Genomic DNA, 18457 nt, shown 5'->3' with positions numbered 1-18457 from the left:
ACTTAACATGAAAGAGTGAGAGATCGGATCCTGAACAGAGAGTTTAAAAGTCAAAGGATGTAATCCTGCAGTGTGGAAAAGTTACTGCTCTTTGTTGTCCTTTGTTGCAAACTGACCAATAGGAAACAGGTAAGAAGAGGAAGCTAGGCACATAAATTCCCTCTTTTCTCCTTCCCATGTTCTGAGTCACGGTTTTTCTGCAAGTAACCTGCTGTCCCTCTTTGCAACTCACAGCATAGGAGGAACCAGTGCACTAATGCATTAATTCATACTGCTACATTATAATTCTATGCCTCACCCCCACCCCCACCCCTTTATTTTTCACTCCCATTGTCCTGGGCTTTGCCTCCTCGCAAACAAAGCATGAGCACTTAATTCTTTTTTTCTTCCCAGCATAAAGCACTTTTACTGCAATAATAACTCAAAATTCATGTGGTGTAGGAGATGGGAGGGTGGGGGAGGGGCAGCAAAAATTTCTCTCACCAAATCACTACACAGGTCAGCAAAGGGGTAAAAGGGGGAAGGAAAAATCAGGGAACTTTGAGATCAGCAGTGGAGGCTGAGCATTAAAAAACGGGAGATGCTGAAGCTGCGATGACCAACATCATTTTTTTAAGAGAACACTCAAGGATTTGTCAGATGGCGGGGCTTTCATTGGGTGTTAAGTGGCTACAAACAGCAACTTCAATTTATACTTTCGATTAAAGTTCTTAAAATTTAGGAAGTGGTGGAGCTTTGACAGCTATGACTACAAAAGTCCATTAGAAAATCCATTAGAAAAACCACAGGACGGAAAAAAAAAAATAAGCCAGGTCATGAAAAAGGCTTCAGAGGTCCCTGCTGGCCTAGGGACAGATACCTGTAATGTCCAACACCACAGTGAAAACCATCTGTTTTCAAAAGGCAGAGGTTTGAGAGGAGGACAGGATGGGGCTGGTGGAGGCAAAGGCTCTCCCCTTTCCCATTTCAATTTTAGGTAGGGCTTTAAACTCAACCCAAGAACATCCCCTAGCTTGAAGAATGACTCAGCCCTCAGCAGCACCTCAGCTCTGCTATGGCTTTGCAGCACAGCAGCAAGAAGTTTCAATACATAAAAGATAAAAATTTCTTCCAAAAATAAACTAAAATAAAGTTCTTGAACCCCTCCCCGCCAAATACCAATTCCTATTCTAAGTTTGTACTGTAATACCTGAACATATACTTAACTGGAAACCTAGATCCAAAAGACTAAAACTGAATCATCACCCCAAAACAAAAACAAAAATTGAATAATTTGAGGTTTATGGCCTATCATTTAAGTCAACACATACACTAGGAGAAAGGGGAGGAGGAAATGGAGATGTCAGAAGCAAAGCTGAGTGACAGAACACATTCAGTCCGGATAGATGTAATACAAAGAGTGAAGTAGAACATCAGGAAAAGCTCCTAATGGATTCACGTGCACATGTCTCAAGGTGCCAGACCCCTCTATGGCAGATCTAAGTACAGGGAGCAGAGAGAGGAGGCCATTACCATCATTCCAGTTTTAGAAGCTCCACGTCAGAAAGTGGTGTTTGGTGACTTGATGCCTAGGCGCCCAGTGGCACTGTACACATAGTCTGGGGAGATAGTCAATTTGGCTCTCTGACCCACGCTCATCTGGACAACCCCTCCTTCCAAGCCTCGGTTCAACTCATGCTTGCCTTATGTAAACTTAATGGGCTTGTTTCTGTCCTGGAAGGAATCAAATTTGTTTCCATATTCAAGCATCCTGGTGTAGTACACCACGCAGCACTGCCCATGCTTCAGGAAGGTGCACCCGTCTCCAGAGGAGATGGTCTCCACATGCACTCCCATGGTGGCGGACACTGGATAGGCAGCACAAAAGGTGGTGCTGTGCCAGTTTAGATATATTATGTCCACCAAAATGCCATGTTCTTTGATGCAATCTTGTGGGGGCAGACGTATTATTGTTGATTAGGTTGGATTCCTTTGAGTGTTTCCCAGGAGATGTGACTTAATCAGCTGTGGGTGAGACCTTTGATTGGATAATTTCCATGGAGGTGTTACCCTACCTATTCAGGGTGGGTCTTAATTGAATCACTGGAGTATTTTTAAAGTGTTCACAGACAGAAGGAGGTGCTACAGCCAAGAGAGACATTTTGAAGACAGTCACTGAAAGCTGACGCTGACATTTTGGAGAAAGCCATTTTGAAATGCAACCTGGGAGCAAGCAGATGCCAGCCACATGCCTTCCCAGCTAACAGAGGTTTTCTGGATGCCAATGGCCTTTTTCCAGTAAAGGTACCCTATTGTTGATACCTTACCTTGGATACTTTGCAGCCTTAAGACTGTAACTTTGTAACCAAATAACCCCCTTTATAAAAGCCAATACATTGCTGGTATTTAGCATAACGGCAGCATTAGCAAACCGGAACAGGCATGGACCAAAAGCAGAACTGGAGGCAGCTCTGCAGCTCTACTCCAACCCTCCATGCATCACCTGTGCATGTGCATGCCCCCACAAGCACTTAATTTTTGACTTAAACTTTATTTTCTGGGGAACCCAGACCAAGACACATTTAAAAAAAAAAAAAAGATAAATTTCAGAATTTTTGTTCTTCAAAAAATACTACAAAAATTAAAGAGAAAAGCCACAAAATTGGGAAAGATATTTGCAACACACATTCACAATAAAATACTCTTATGATTAAATAAGGAAAAGACAAATATTTGATAGAATAAATGGTAAAAAAAAAAAAAATTGAATAGGCACATCAAAAAGATGAAATCCAAATGGCTAATAAACATGAAAAATTGCTCAACCTCAATAATAATCAGGGTCATACAAATTAAAACACCAATGAAATACAATTTTACATTTACTAAACTGGTAAACAATAAAATGTGTTGACAAGGAAGTGGAGCAATGGGAAAGCTTTACTCATACCTGGAAGGAGTGCAAAATAATACAACCACCTGGGAAAAGAGTTTGGCATTATCTAAAAAGTTGTACATGCATATACTCAAAGACCCTATACCTATAATTGCACTTCCAGGTATTTACTCCAAAGAAACATATGTACCAAAATACACTGTACAAGAATGTTTATGGTAACATAATTCATAATAGAAAAACATGACTCATATCAAATATCCATCAGCAATAGAAGGAATACAGCAACTTTAGGCAATATAATCTTATTTACAGAAAGGAAAATGAATGAACAACATGACTTTCAAAATAATATTTGACTTCTGCTTCCAAATATGGATTAACAAACAGGGACCAGATAGATCCTTCAGCAAGAAACCAGAAATTATGTATATAAGAAACAACAATTTTAAAGACATTGGATATCTGATCACTGAAGGACAATGATCTCAGAGATATGGGAAACAACATGAGTCCTATGTTTGCCCCAGCTTACTTTCTTGAATTTCCAGGCCATGGTACAAGGAGGAATAACCAAGACAGAACCTAGTTTATTCTTTGAGTTCAGGACATGAAATGGGAGTCTTGGGAGACCAAGTCAGCTGGAGTTTGCAGAGCAAAGTTCCAGAGAAAAGATTGCTGCCTAAAGAATTCCAAGGATCTTCAAAGGGTCATCCACAAGTAGTCAGTAATAATTAGCTCAGGCATGTAAGGAAACTACCTATGGGTGAAGAAAGAACCACCTGAAAAGATTAGAGGGAACAGTACCCAAGAATCAGAAACAGTCAAGAGTAGTGCCTGCTCTCACTGAACAGTAGAAAACCCTATAAAGGCACAGGACATTGGATAGAGTACTTATAAGGATCTTGACTCAATCATAGGGAATAACTAGCCCTAGAAATACTGCTACTCTGGTCCAGCCTAACAAGTTGTAAAAGTAAGACCTGATAATATCAAATTATTTCTAAGTAATTTAACTGCATCTCATAACAAAGTTCATCACTTATAGGAATACGAAAATATCAGTGACCAAAAAGATAAAATTCACAATGTCTAACATCTAATCATAAATTCCTAGGGATGCAAAAAAGCCCAAAAACATAACTGAGGAGGAGAAAAATCAATCAATCAAAATCTACAGAGAACCAACACAGATGTTAGAAATAGCAGACAAAAACATTAAGAGTTATTTTAACTATATTGCATATTTTTAAAGAGATGGAGGACATGGGTTGAACAGATTAATTGAGGACATGAAAGATATAAAGTAGGCCCAAACGAACTTTTAGAGACGAAAACTGTAATATGTGAGACAAAATACATTAGATGGGTGTGATGGTTAGGTTCATGTGTCAACTTGGCCAGGAGATAGTGCCCAAGTGTCTGGTCAAGCAAGCACTGGCCTAACTGTTACTGCAAGGACATTTGTGCCTGGTTGTTCTAGTTTGCTAATGCTGCCAGAATGCAAAACACCAGAAGTGGATTGGCTTTTATAAAAGGGGGTTCATTTGGTTACACAGTTACAGTCTTAAGGCCATAAAGTGTCCAAGGTAACACATCAACAATCAGGTACCTTCACTGGAGGATGGCCAATGGCGTCCGGAAAACTTCTGTTAGCTGGGAAGGCACGTGGCTGGCGTCTGCTCCAAAGTTCTGGTTTCAAAATGGCTTTCTCCCAGGATGTTCCTTTCTAGGCCACAGCTCCTCTTCAAAATGTCACTCTCAGTTGCTCTTGGGGTGTTTGTCCTCTCATTAGCTTCTCTGGAGCAAGAGTCTGCTTTCAACGGCCGTCTTCAGCTGTCTCTCATCTGCAGGTCCTGTCTCAGCTCCTAAGCATTCTTCAAAGTGTCCCTCTTGGCTGTAGCAAGCTCACTCCCTCTGTCTGAGCTTATATAGTGCTCTAGTAAACTAATCAAGGCCCACGCTGAATGGGTGGGGCCACACCTCCATGGAAACTAACTAATCAGACCTGCCACAGTAGGACAGGTCACATCTCCATGGAAACACTCAAAGAATTACAATCTAATCAACACTGATACATCTGCCCACACAAGATTACATCAAAGATAATAGTGTTTTGGGGAACATAATACATCCAAACCAGCATACTGGTTAATAAACCAGAAGGCTGGTTTATTAAATCATCAGTCAATTGGCTGCAGCCTGACTGATTACATCAACAAAGGGCATGTCTTCCACAATGAGAGAATTCAATCAGCTGGATTTAATCCAATTAGTTGGAGACTTTTAAGTGCACCAGATAGAGGACATTCACTACTTCTTCGGCTAGCCAGCAAAGCATTTCCTGAGGAGTTCATCAAACACCTTCATTGGATTGCCGGTTCACTGCCTGAGCAATTCATCGAACACCTTCATTGGAGTTGCCAGTTTGCTGCCTGTCGTACGGAATTTGGACTTGTGCATCCCCACAGTTGCCTGAGACACTTTTATAGAATCTTATATTTAGATATCTCTTGTTGATTCTGTTTCCCTAGAGAACCCTAACTAACACAATGGGAATAAAAACCAGTTGAACATAACAGAAGGAAAGATTAATGAATGTGAAGACAGCAAGATAAACTATCAAAAATGAAACACGGGGAGGAGAAAAGACTTTTAAAAAATGGAATTTCTAAAAAGGGGGACATAAAGGGAAAAAGAAAACTACATATTTAGAAAGTAATGGCCAAAACTTCTCCAAATTAGATGAAAACTACAAACTCCCAGATCCAAGAGGCTCCACAAACCAAAAAACAAGAAACACGAAGAAAAAAATCATAATCATTTCAATCAAAATCAGCAATTAAGAGGACATCATATAAGTGGACAGAGAAAAGGGCATATTAAAAGATAAGAATGGCAGATTTCTTGTTAGACATAATGCAACTGAAAAGACAGTGGAGCACTATCTTTAAAGTACTTGAAAAAAATGTCAACCTAGGATTACATAAAAAAAAAAAAAAACAGACTTCATCAGCAGTATACCTGAACCACAGAAAATGTGGAGCAGAAGGAAAAAAGGCAGAAGGAAAATGATACTAAATGGAAATATTTATCTATGTAAAGTACTGAAAATTACTGGAAATAGTAACTACATCTGTAAATATATAAAGACATTTTTTTCTCATGTTTTAAATCTATTTATAAGACATTGACTTTTTAAGCAAACATAATGACAATGTAGTGTAAGGTTTGTAACTTATCTCGAAGTAAAATGTATGACAATGATACCAAAAAGGCAGAGAAGGAAGAGAAGTATACTATTGTAAGGTTTTTATACTATACGTAAAGTAAAATAAGGTATAATATAACTTGAAGATAGACTGTAATAAGTTAAAGCAAACATTAAAATAACAAAGCAAATATCTAAGCTAATAAGCCAACCAAAGAAATAAAACAGAACCAAAAAATATACTCAATTATTGCAGCTTGCTAAAGCTGCTGGAATGCAATATACCAGAAATGGATTTGCTTTTATAAAGGGGATTAGATCACAAATTTACAGTTCTAAGGCCATAAAAGTGTCCAAACTAAGGTACCAACAAGAGGATATATTCACTGAAGGAAGGTCGATGGCATCCAGAACACCTCTATCAGATGGGCAGGCATGTGGCTAGCTTCTGCTGGTCCTTTTTCTCCTGGGTTCTGTTTTCAAAATGACTTTCTCCAAAATGTCTCTGGGCTTCTGTCTTTCTTAGCTTCTCTTGGCTCTCTGCTTGTTTCTCCCAGGGTGTTTTTCTCTAAGCATTTCTCTAGCTTCTCTCAGCTCCTATGGGTCCTCCTTGCTTTTCTTGGGGGTAAACTCTGGACTTCATCTCTTAGCTTAGCATCTCCAAACATCTTTCTGTCCACATCTACAAGCATCTGGGTCTGTGTCAGCTTTGGGCACTCTCTCTCTCCCTGAGCTCTCTTAAGTACTCCAGTAAACTACTTAAGACCCACTTTGAATGGGTGTGGTCACATCTCCATGGAAATAATCTAATCAAAAGGTCCCACCCACAGGATTGGATTAAAAGAACATGGCTTTTCTGGGGTATATAACAGTTTCAAACCAGCATATCAATCAAAATGAGGATAAGACAGAAGGAAAAGGGGAACAAAGAACAGATAGGACAAATAGAAAACAAAAAGCAAGATAATAGTGTTAAACAGAATCATATCAATAATCACAGTAAATATGAATGGTCTAAATACCCCAACTTAAAGGCAGAAATCCACGTTAAATAAAAAGACATAAACAGGTTAAAAGTAAAAGAAAGGAAAAGTGATATACCATGCTAATGCTAATCAAAAGAAAGCTTGAGTAGCTAAATTAACATCAGACAAAGTAGATTTCAGAGCAATGAATATTACCAAGGATAAAGAAGGTCATTTCATAGTGAGAAAGGGGTAAGTTCATCAGGAGGACTTAATAATCCCAAACATTTATGTACCTAACAGTGCTTGAAAATACATGAAGAAAAAACTGAAAGAACTTCATGGGGAAATGGACAAAACCACAGAAACAATCAGAGATTTCAATTTCTTATTTCAAGAATTGATAGAATAAACAGACAAAATGTCAGTAAGGGTATAGAATATTTAGGTAACATTATCAACCAACTTAACCTAATTGACCCTTATGCAATACTCCACACAACCACAGCAGAATATACATTATTTTCAAGTTCACCCAAACGTTTACCAAGATATAACGTACTATAGAACATAGAACAAGTCTCAATAAATTTAAAAGGCTCCAAGTCATACAATGTACGTTCTCTAACCAACAGAACTAAACTAGAAATAAATAACAGAAAAAATACTTGAAAGGTCTTGAAAGTTTAGTTTAAAATTAAACAACATAATACTAAATAATCCATAGGTAAAAGAAAAAAATCAAAAGGGAAATTTGAAAGTATTTTGAAATGAATGAAAACGAAAACACAACAGGTTGAAATCTGTGAAATGCCACTGATGGAAATTTCCCTCTGCTGATGCAAAGGGATATTTATAGCACTAAATATCAATATTAGAAGAAAAGAAAGGTCTAAATTCTATGACCTCAGCTTCCACCCTAAAAAATTAAAAAAATACACAAAAAAGCAAATTAAACCCAAAGTAAACAGGAGAAAAGAATTAATAAAGGGTGGCAGTTAATGAAATAAAAAAACACATTAAACAAAAGAGAAAAAGCAATAAAACCAAAGGTGATTCTTTGAAAAGATCAAAACTGAAAAACTTTTAGTCAGACTGATAAGGAAAATGAGAGAAGACACAAATTACCAATATCAGGAATGAGAAAAATGACATCAATATAAATTTTACAGAAATTAAAGGGATTACAACAGGCATTATGATCAAAACCTTAGATGGAAAGGACAAATTCTTTGAAAGACCTAACTACCAACACTCACACAAAAAGAAATAGATAATCTAAGTAGCCTTATAACTATTAACAAACTGAATTTTTAATTTAAAACATTCCTAAAAGCAATGTAGTTATTTTAGATTATTTGTTTTTCTTATTCCTTTGTTTTGGATATGGCTTATTAATTTCCTTGGGGTATGGCAGGAACATGTTGGAAGCAAAGTAGTTATTTTAGGTTATTTGTTTTTCTTAATCCTTTGCTTTGTTTTGTTTGAAATGCTGTGTTTTTTTTATTGTTTGTTTTAATTTTTCAATAAATAAAGTTAAAAAAAATTCCTAAAAAGAAAACACCTGGCTTCACTAGTGAATTCTGTCAAATCTTTAAATATGAAAGAAAATTCTGCACAAACTTTTCCAGAAGACTGAAAAGGAAGGAATAATTTCCAACTCATTTTATGAGGCCTGCATTGCCCTGATACCAAAACCAGACAAACGTAAGAAGAAAACTACAGGCCAATATCCTCCAAGGACATAGATGCAAAAACTCTTAATAAAATGTTAAATTGAATCTAACATTATATAAAAAGGATAATGCAAGATGATCAGTATGATTTAATAAAAGAATGCAAAATTGGTTTAACATTTAAAAAATCACTGTAACTCACCAAATTAACAAACTCAAAGGGAATACCATATGATTATCTCATTTGACAAAACCCAACATTCATTCTTGATAAATTCTCAGCAAACTATGAATAGAAAGGAAACACCCTCAACTTGATAAGGGGCATCTCTGAAGAACCCGCAGCTAACATTATTCTGAATATGAATGGTGAAAGACTGAATGCATTCCTCCTAAGATTAGGAACAAGTTAATAGGCATAACCACTCTCATCATTTCCATTCAGCATTGTTCTGGAGGTGCCCACCAGTAATAAAGCAAGTAAAGGACATAAAAGGATTTCAGATTGGCAGAAAGATGTAAAACTGTCACTATTCACAGATGTCACTGACATAAATGTAAAAAAATCTGTTTGAATCTACCAAAAAGCTACGTAAAATACTAAGTAAGCTTAGAAAGTCTGCAGGATACAAGATCAATATACAAAATCAATTGTATTCCTATAAGCTAGCAATGAACAATCAGAAATAAAAAAAATTAAGACATGCCAGTTACAATAACATCAAAAAAAAAGGTGAACTGCCAGGGATAAGTAGGATAAAAGATGTGCAAAACCTGAACAGAAAACTACAAAACACTCCTGAGACAAAATAAAGACGAAAGAAAGAAATGGAGAGATATACTGTGTTCACAGCTTGGAATACTCAATATTGTAAAAACGTCAATTCTCCCAAAATTGATCTATAGATTCAACACAATCCCAGTCGAAATCCAGAAAGCATTTTTTCTTTTATGGAAACTAACAAGCTGATGTCAATATTTCTTATGGATATGCAAAGGACTCAGAATTGCTAAAACAATGTTAAAAAAGAACGAAGTTGGAAAACTACACTACCCGACATTAAGACTTATTTTATTAGTAATCAAGAAACTGTGATATTGCCATAAAGATAGACAAACAGATTAATGGAATAGGACAAAGAGTCAGAAAATGATGGTTTTTTACAAAGTTACAAAGGCAATTCACTGAAGAAAGGACAGTCTTTTCAACATACGGTGCTTGACTTAGTTTGCCAGGACTGCTACAAATATCACAGACTTCTTGGCTTAAACAACAAGAATTTATCGTCTCTATTTTGGAGGCCAGAAATCCAAAATCAAGGTGTTGGCAGGGTCATGTTTTCTCTGAAGTCTACTGCATTCTGGGGTGGCTTGCCAACAATCCCAAATTCAAATCTCTGCCTCCATCACATGATCATCTCTCTCTGTCTGTCTCCTACTATTTGTGTCCAAATCTCCTCTGTTTAAAAAGACTCTAATCATATTGAATTAGATGTAGTTTGACCTAATGTAGTTTGACCTCATCTTATCTAATAACATCTCCAAAGATCCTATTTACAAATGAGTTCACATTCATGGGACTGGCAGTTAGGACTTGAATATGTCTTTATAGGGGACACGATTCAATCCATAACAGTGCTGGAACTATTGGATATCCATATGCAAAATAATAGACTTTGATCCATAACAGAGAAAAAAAAGAAGTCATGAATACTTCGAGGTTTTTGGTTTCCGCAATCACAACAGTGGAGGCTACTTTTATAAACTTGATACAAGTTCAGTTTGGTGCCTGTTAAATTTAAAAGGCGTATGTGCATATGGACTTCAACACAGAGTTGCTGAGTAGGCAACTGGACATGGGTCAAGGGAAAAATTTAGGCTGGAGTTGAAACTTAGAAACCACCAAAGTGAGGACAGTACTTAAAGCTGTGAAACTGAGATCATCTAGAAGTGAAGAAAATGGTAAAACACTGAGCCTTGGATCACTCCAGTGTTTAGAAACTGAAGAGATGATGAATAACTAGCAACAAACACTGAGAAGGAAAGCTAAAACGGGAAAGATAGGCAGAGAATCTAAACAGAGCAGTGTCTCAGAAGCCAAGAGAAAAAGGGCTTCAAGATCTGATAAACAGGAAACCAATTCCAGGATATCAGACAAGGGAAGTCTAAAGATGACAGTTGTTCAGCAGACCTGGAGAATAAAGGGTTCAATACTGAAGTAGAAGGTGAGAGGGCTCCAAATGGAATTACTGTCAGAAAGAAAAGAAATGTGCAGTAAACAGTATAACTAAGAAGCATACAGTTAAGGTATATTACTTTTTTAAACATAAGGGAAAAAAGAGCAAGGCAATCAGAAACTTCATGAAAAACAAATGGCTAGTTCAAATAGCAATTAAACCAATTGTGTTATGATTTTCAGCAACTGATGGAACTAAGAAAAGAAAATCATAACCGTGATGCTAAAACGTAAACATCTGAATTGCACAAGAGTCAGAACATTGGACTCACAAATATAAAAACTCCTAGCACATTATTTGCTTCTGCAATGCACAATAGTTACAACACTGTAATAATGTAAACGATTGATTTTACCATCAAACTATAAACAAAACAAAAAAAACTATACGTATAAATCATAATATAGTCATCATCATGACATGGATACAATAGGTAACAAAATTTATAAGTTAAAAGGGGGAAGGAAAAGGGGCTAGTCACATATGTGACCAACACCATCCCTCCCCCACTTCTTCCAGACTTGGATACATCTTGTGATTATCCTGTGATGATGAGAAAAAGGCTAAGATAATGTAAAGATGTGGTCCTGGCATTAAAACATTAAACAAACACTAGTAGTTATCCGTTACATGAAAAGAATTAAACTTCTTTGTCTGGTTTTCTTTTCTAGCATCTGAATACATTCCTAACTGATAAAAATACAGCATCAAGTCAGCTTGTTTTCTTTGGAAAATCATTTTATTTGTATACAAAACAAAAAATGAATAATGTATGCCCTTCTTCTTCCCAACACTAAAGACCAGTCTTTGTCCTTGACTTTGGACAGACTATAAACTTCTAACATAAACTAAAGATTTTATCATTTTCTAATACTTTAGGCTACAAGAAAGAAAAGTATTTAATAAGTAAGTAAGACCAACACACAAGTCAAAAAAAAAAAATGTACAATACCTAATTTTGTCTTCAGGGCCTTTACATTTTCAAGTTCTTGTTCCATCTCCATTATATTGTATTCCACTGTTGAAGATAGTCCTATTGAAAGCAAAAATATTTTAGAGCTAAAATAAGACCACCCCAATACCACAAAACTAGTAGTCCTCACATTTAATTAAAATATAAAAAAAAACACATTGCAAAAACAAATGCCGCCACGACTCATGGAAAAGTATACCCATTTTTTAGAAATTAAAATTTTTAAGTACTTGTTGATTAAACCTACATGTTTCCCAGAAAACTTCTTACCTTGATAAAAAGTGCTATTTGATCTGTAATTTTTTTCTGAATTACATAAATATCTTGTGTTTATTACAGAAAATAAAAGAAAATCACTTCTTTTCCCTATCAGTGAGATACCATTTCACACCCACTAGAATGGCTACTATTTAAAACAAGGAAAATTATAAGTGTCGGAAAGGAAATAGATTATTGTATATGTTATAGAAATGGGATCCTAAGAAAATACTTTGCCAGTTGCTGCCTTAGTTAATACATTCAAGTCGACAAATAGCTCTAACTCCTAAACAGCTAAATAATATTCCATAATATGGATGTACTACAATTTTATTCAGTGTTGTTCTACTTATAAGTATTCAGGTTTTCCTCAATTTTTGCCACTACAAACAATGTTGCAATATTTTTGTATGCACATCCAGAACATTTGGGTTCTATTATTTCTGTTGCACAGATTCCCAAAATTGGGATTGCTGAGTCAAAGTGTGTGTGCGTTAACAGTTTTAAGAGATATTTCCGGGTTACTTCCCCAAAACTTTGTACTAATTTACATTCTACTGACAGTTTTGAAAGTTCCTGTTTTGCAGTATCTTTGCCAGCACTGAATGTTACAACTCTGGAATTTTTTCAATGTGACAAGTTAAAAATGCTTTTTTTTAATTGTTATTTTAATATGCATTTCCCTAAATGTGTTTACTTATCATGTGGATTTTCCTTTCTGTGAAATGCCTATTCATATTTTCTTCTTGTTTCTCTATTGATTTGAGTATCTCCAAATTTCTCTATTTTATCTGTTAAATTCTGAAATGGATAAATTTCATGAAATGGATAAGTTTGGATTTGACTCAGTGATAAGCACTTAGAAAACCAAGCAAATGAAAAAAGTAATTATTAATTCCAGGGGTGGGAAGAACAACATTACATAAGAAAGAAAGAAAGTCATAGCTTCTTACATGGCTAAGTGGTGAATCATTTTTCTATTGTAATAATGTAAACATTGTGCTTTCATTAGGTTCTCTCAGTTTTTAAGCATTTTTTGGTTATGTATGTGTATTTGTTTGCTGAATACTTTTTGGTCCTATAAGTTTATCACATCTTGTTTATGAATCATACTGCTTATAATTACACAACAACCCTCTTTGTTTTCAATGCTTTTCAATTTGATTTCTGCTTGTGAACTTTAGGCTTGCTTTCTATTCTCCTTTTGTTTGCTTTTACCTGGCTTACACAATATGAACATGATTAAGAATAAAATTCCAGACAGAAAGTGTTAGAGTCATGGATCAATTCGTTGGCTACAGAAGCTCGAGAACTTAGACAAGCAGTTCCACGAGATTGTACCTAATGGGGGAAAATAGTAAAGCCAATCAGTGCACATTGCCAGAAGAAAGGGTATTAGGTATTTGTAACAAAAACAATAGATGTGAATAACACAATCCCATAGTCTCTGTTTTTTAACAGGAGACTTCAGTCCATTTATATTTAGTAAAATATAGTATTTGTACTTGGTATGATTTATAATCACTGATATACTTCACTGTATACCTTCCACATTATGTCTTATTTTAAGTGATATTTTAAAGTTATCAAAAGGAAACACTCACACAGTTCAAAGTGTCAAATATTTGTACAAGGTTTGTTATCATGCCTTCCTCCTTCCCAATTCCACCTCTCCAGAGGCAGCCACTTTCAAATTGTTTAGTTAATTCTTTTGATATTTACTTTCATATCACTAGATAAAAAGATTGCCTGGATATTTCTGGATTTTCTAGCTTTTATTATTAACTATTAAATTCCCACAATGGAAAATGAGGATTTAATTCTGTTTAAGCTTCACACCTTTTCAACCCTCACTTTGTCCTACTATAATTATACTGGCAATTTTAGTTAACTCAATAGCCAATGTTTACATTACTACAACAACAGAAAAATGATTCACTGCTTAGCCATGTAATAAACTATGATTTTCTTCCTTTCTTATGTAACATTATTCTTCCCATCCCTGGAATTAATAATTATTTTTTTCATTTGCTTGGTTTTCTATGTGCTTATCACTGAGTCCAATCCAAACTTTCCCCCTAAATGTCTTTATTTTCTCTAGTTTTCATATTCTTTGGTTACACTATCACCTTCATTTTCTTAAAGAAAATTCTTCTGGAGTCTTCAGACCTGCTCTAACCTGGACTGATTACTCTTCATACTTAATGCACACTGATATCTTGGAATATCCTTTCACTTCTCTCCTGTGCTGGATCTCTCACTTCCTATATAGTCCATGTTTTATTTTCTCTTGGTTTACTTCCTTATTTAAGTGGTGCATACCCTCCAGTAACTGGCTAAGAAAGGTGAATAGAAGTTAAAATTTTTTGAGACTATACAAATGTTGAGTATTTGACTTTTGCTTTTAAACCATACTTTGGTTAAATACAGAAATCTAGGTCAAAATTATCTTTCAGAATTTTGAAATCATTGCTCCATCATCTTCCTGCTTCTAGTATTGTTTATGAGAAATCTAATTCTTTCTCCTGTCCATTTGAGTGTGAACTGCTTTTTACTCTTCTTTTGAAACTTACAGAAACTTTGCCCCAAGTACTCTGAAATTTAATGATGGTATGACTTGCTGTAACGCTATTTCCATGCATTCTGTTGGGCACTGATTGAGTCCTTTCAATACGCAACTTCATGTCCTTTAGAGCTGAGAAATTTTCTTGATTTTACTTCTTCCACCCTATTTTTACTCCTCTCTCCATTTGGAATTTCATGGTGGGTCTCCTGAATTGGCTATCTAATACTTTTAATTTTTCGCTCCTATTTTCCCCATTTTTGTCATTACACTCTATTTTCTGGGAGACTTAATCTTTATCATCCAATCCTTTTGATATGCTATTATTTCTAAATTCCAAGACTCCCTTTTAGTTCTATGAAATAGTCCTTTTTATATTGTCTTGGCCTTTCTCATGAGCACAACATCATATCTTTCTCAGCTATTGATAGATTTTTTTTTTTTTTGAAACATTCTTCTCCTTGGCATACCAAGCTTTCTCCCAAGTGCTTTCTTCTGTTTGTTTTTGGCCTTCCTTTAATGTTAGAGGCTTTTCTCAGATGTCTGGTGAGCCTTCACTGTCTGCTCATATTTAAAAATGAAGTACATATTTTTAAATGCTCATATTTTAAACTGCTGATGTGAAACTCAAGAGTGTGCAGGTGGACATGAAGAGCTAGCTTTCCTGTAAGGTAATCTAGGTGGGCTTTTTATTGCTAGCATCTGTAGATCTTTTTCTCAGGATAGACAGATTCCCCAGATTTTTTTCTACTTGTTTCTTTTTCTCCCTCTGGATTGCTGTTATTTACATCAGGTATCTTGGCTCTATTATTTCACTGCTGATTTCTTTCTTTTGTACTTTCAGTCTGTGACATGAAATATTTCTTCCACTTGATTCTACTGATGACTAATTCAGTTTTCAGAAAGACTGTGTTATTTCGTATTGCTGCTATAACAAATTACCATAACCTAGTGGTTATTTATGTTGGTAACAACATAAATTTAATATCTTACATTCTAGAGGTCAGAAGTCTTAAAATCAAGATGTTGTGAGGGCTGCATTCATTTTGGAGACTCCAACAATGAATCCATTTCCATACCTTTTCCAACTTCTAGAGACCACCTGCATTCCTTGGCTCATGGACCCTTCCTCAAATCCTCCACCCTCCACTTCAGTCATCACATCTCATTCTCTGATTCTGGTTCTCCTGCCTCCTTCTTACAAGGTCCCTTGTGAGAATGTTGAGCTAACCCAGATAATCCACAGTAATCTTCCCAACTCAAGATCCTTAATGTAACCACATCTGCAAAATCCTCTTTACCATAAAAGACAACATAATCACAGTTCCCATGGATTAAGATATGAACATTTTCAGGATGGGGAGCATTATTCTGCCTACCAGTCTCCCCTCTGGCCCCTGAAGATTAAAGTCTATCCCACATGCAAAATACATTCATGCTATTATAAGGTCCCCAAAAGGTTAAATCCTTTACAACATCAAATGATGTCCAAAATCTCTTCTAAGGCTTATCAGTTCAAAATTGCCAAACTCATCATCTAAATCATTTAAATAAGGTATGATCAAGACTAACAGTATAATCTGTACTACAGCAAAATACCTCTCAAACTGTAGACTTTTTTTTTTGGTCATTTACCACTCTTTATTATAATTATTGTTTTCCATATCAGATTGAACTCTGTGAGGGCACTAATGTCTTTCTATGCCCTCAAAACCAAGAACCATGCCTGGTAGAGTAGGCTGCTGAAAAAAAAAAAAGAGATTTTGCTCCAAATTTACATATTTTCTCTTTTGAAAGCATCCTTTGGTAAATCCTCAAGTAAAATACCTCTGCAGACAGTCGCAAACCTAGTATCTGCCCAGCGCTAATGGTGGCTTATTTTCTTTATAAAAAATAAAGGACAGAAACTTCAGAGAAGTTGGCGGAGTGAGGCAAAAGTGGCTTCTCCTCCTTTAGAGTAGCTAGAAAGGAACTGGAGGACACCAGGGACTGCATTTCTGGGGTGTGATCAGCCATGGAAGGTCCCCCACAGGACATGGAGGGGACATCCAATAAAAACCAAGGAGAGACAGTGACTGGAGGGTCACAGTGAGTGAGTTCCCCACCCAGACAGACCCCACGTCCCTGCAGGCGGGCAAGAGGAAAATGGCCGCCGGGCAAGGGAGTGAGTAGCAGCTCTCCACTCCCATCCACCTACCCTGACAGTTTGCTGTGGGGGGTGGGCAGTGGTGGTGATCCTCCAGGCAGACAGCAGGGAGATTCTGTGAGGGAGCCCAGCAAGCTGCAACTGCTCTCCCCCAATGGAAGTCGGGTGGCGGGGTGCAACAATGAGAAGGGGGAAGGGAACAGGAGCCATACCTGCTATTGCGAGCCCTTCCCACACTTCACGGGCGCAAGGCAGGGCCCACATTCCACCTGCAGGGTGCCCTTGATCAGGTTCCCTGCCTACCTGCTTGGGGCCTACCTTGAAGCCCCAGGACCAGGATCCCCAGAGAACAAAGAGATCTAGTGCAGATTGGTTCCCCACCTGATTTGGAACCCACTCACCACACAGAAGTTTGGGGAAGATATACTTGAGGGCTCCATCTGCTGGTAAGTGAGGGAAACTGCACTCCAGCAAATGAAACTATATATAAATGCTCAATTAATTCTGCACTTTCCAAAATAACCCTATCAAGACAAGAAAATGCGCCAAAGTCAGCAGAAAATTACAAAGCACTTAAAGGATATAGACAACATGGACAAGCCAAAGGAACAAATTAAAAAGCTGCAAGAGACACAAAATTTGGAACAATTAATCAAAGAGGTACACACAAACATCAATATTATGGCTCAGGATATAAAGGACATGAAGAAGACCCTAGAAGAGCATAAAGAAGAATTTTCAAGAGTAAATTAAAAAATAGTGGATCTTATGGAAATAAAAAGTACTATTGATCAAATTAAAAGTATTCTTCAAACACATAAAACCAGATTTGAAGAAGAAACAAATTTGCGACCTCGAGGATAAGATGACAGAAAGTGAAAGCACAAAAGAACAAATGGTGAAAAAAAAACAAAAACTTTGAAATGTTTATCAGGGAAATGATGGACAGCATGAAGCAAACAAAGATAAGAATCACTGGTGTTCCAGAAGGCTGAGGAGTATTCAAAGAAATTGTTGGGGAAGACTTCCAACCCTTCAAAATGACATAAATATGCAAATTAAAGATGCCCAACAAACTCCAAATAGAATAAATCCAAATAAACCTAATCCAAGACATATACTGATCAGACTGTCAAATGCTGAAGAGAAGGAGAAACATCTGAAAGCAGCACGAGAGAAGTGATTCACCACATAAAAGGGAAACAACATAAGAAAAAGTACTGACCACACAGCGGGCACCACGGAGGCAAGAAGGCAGTGGTATGACATATTTCAGGTTCTGAAACAGAAAAATTGCCAGCCAAGAATTCTTTATCCAGCAAAGCTCTCTTTTAAAATTAAGAGAGATTTTTAAATTTCCACAGACAAACAAATGCTGAGAGAATTTATTAACAAGAGACCTGCCCTGCAAGAAATACTAAAGGGAACTCTACCAGCTGAGAAAAAAAGAAAGGAGAGGTCTGGAGAAGAGCACAGAACGGAAGACTTATTAGTAAGGGTAACTTGAAAGGAAAAAAAGAGAGCGGCAAAAAATAGATCTAACAACTAAAAAC

The 18457-nt window shown here is 36.5% G+C and overlaps 1 protein-coding gene and 1 pseudogene across 11 annotated transcripts in view; both read right to left on the bottom strand.

Moving 5' to 3' along the window:
• The window catches only part of LMBR1 (limb development membrane protein 1), a 360445-nt gene that overhangs the window by 139184 nt on the left and 202804 nt on the right, over positions 1 to 18457 (bottom strand). For 9 of the 11 annotated variants that reach the window (XR_005216916.1, XR_005216915.1, XR_005216917.1 and 6 more), the window contains exon 10: positions 11917 to 12000. Coding sequence is in view for 6 of the 11 variants with exons in the window: in XM_037835728.1 (XP_037691656.1) it covers positions 11917 to 12000 (84 nt within the window). In the remaining 5 variants the exon portion in view is untranslated. The remainder of the gene's footprint in view (positions 1 to 11916; positions 12001 to 18457) is intronic. The other 2 variants (XM_037835730.1, XM_037835733.1) reach the window with 1 other exon arrangement.
• On the bottom strand, positions 856 to 1949 carry LOC119533872 (annotated as a pseudogene).

The sequence above is a fragment of the Choloepus didactylus genome, chromosome 5 (assembly GCF_015220235.1).
Source record: "Choloepus didactylus isolate mChoDid1 chromosome 5, mChoDid1.pri, whole genome shotgun sequence".
Taxonomy (NCBI): Eukaryota; Metazoa; Chordata; class Mammalia; order Pilosa; family Megalonychidae; genus Choloepus; species Choloepus didactylus.
Note: the sequence above shows the minus strand (reverse complement) of the source record. Positions and strands in the feature narration are given on the sequence as shown.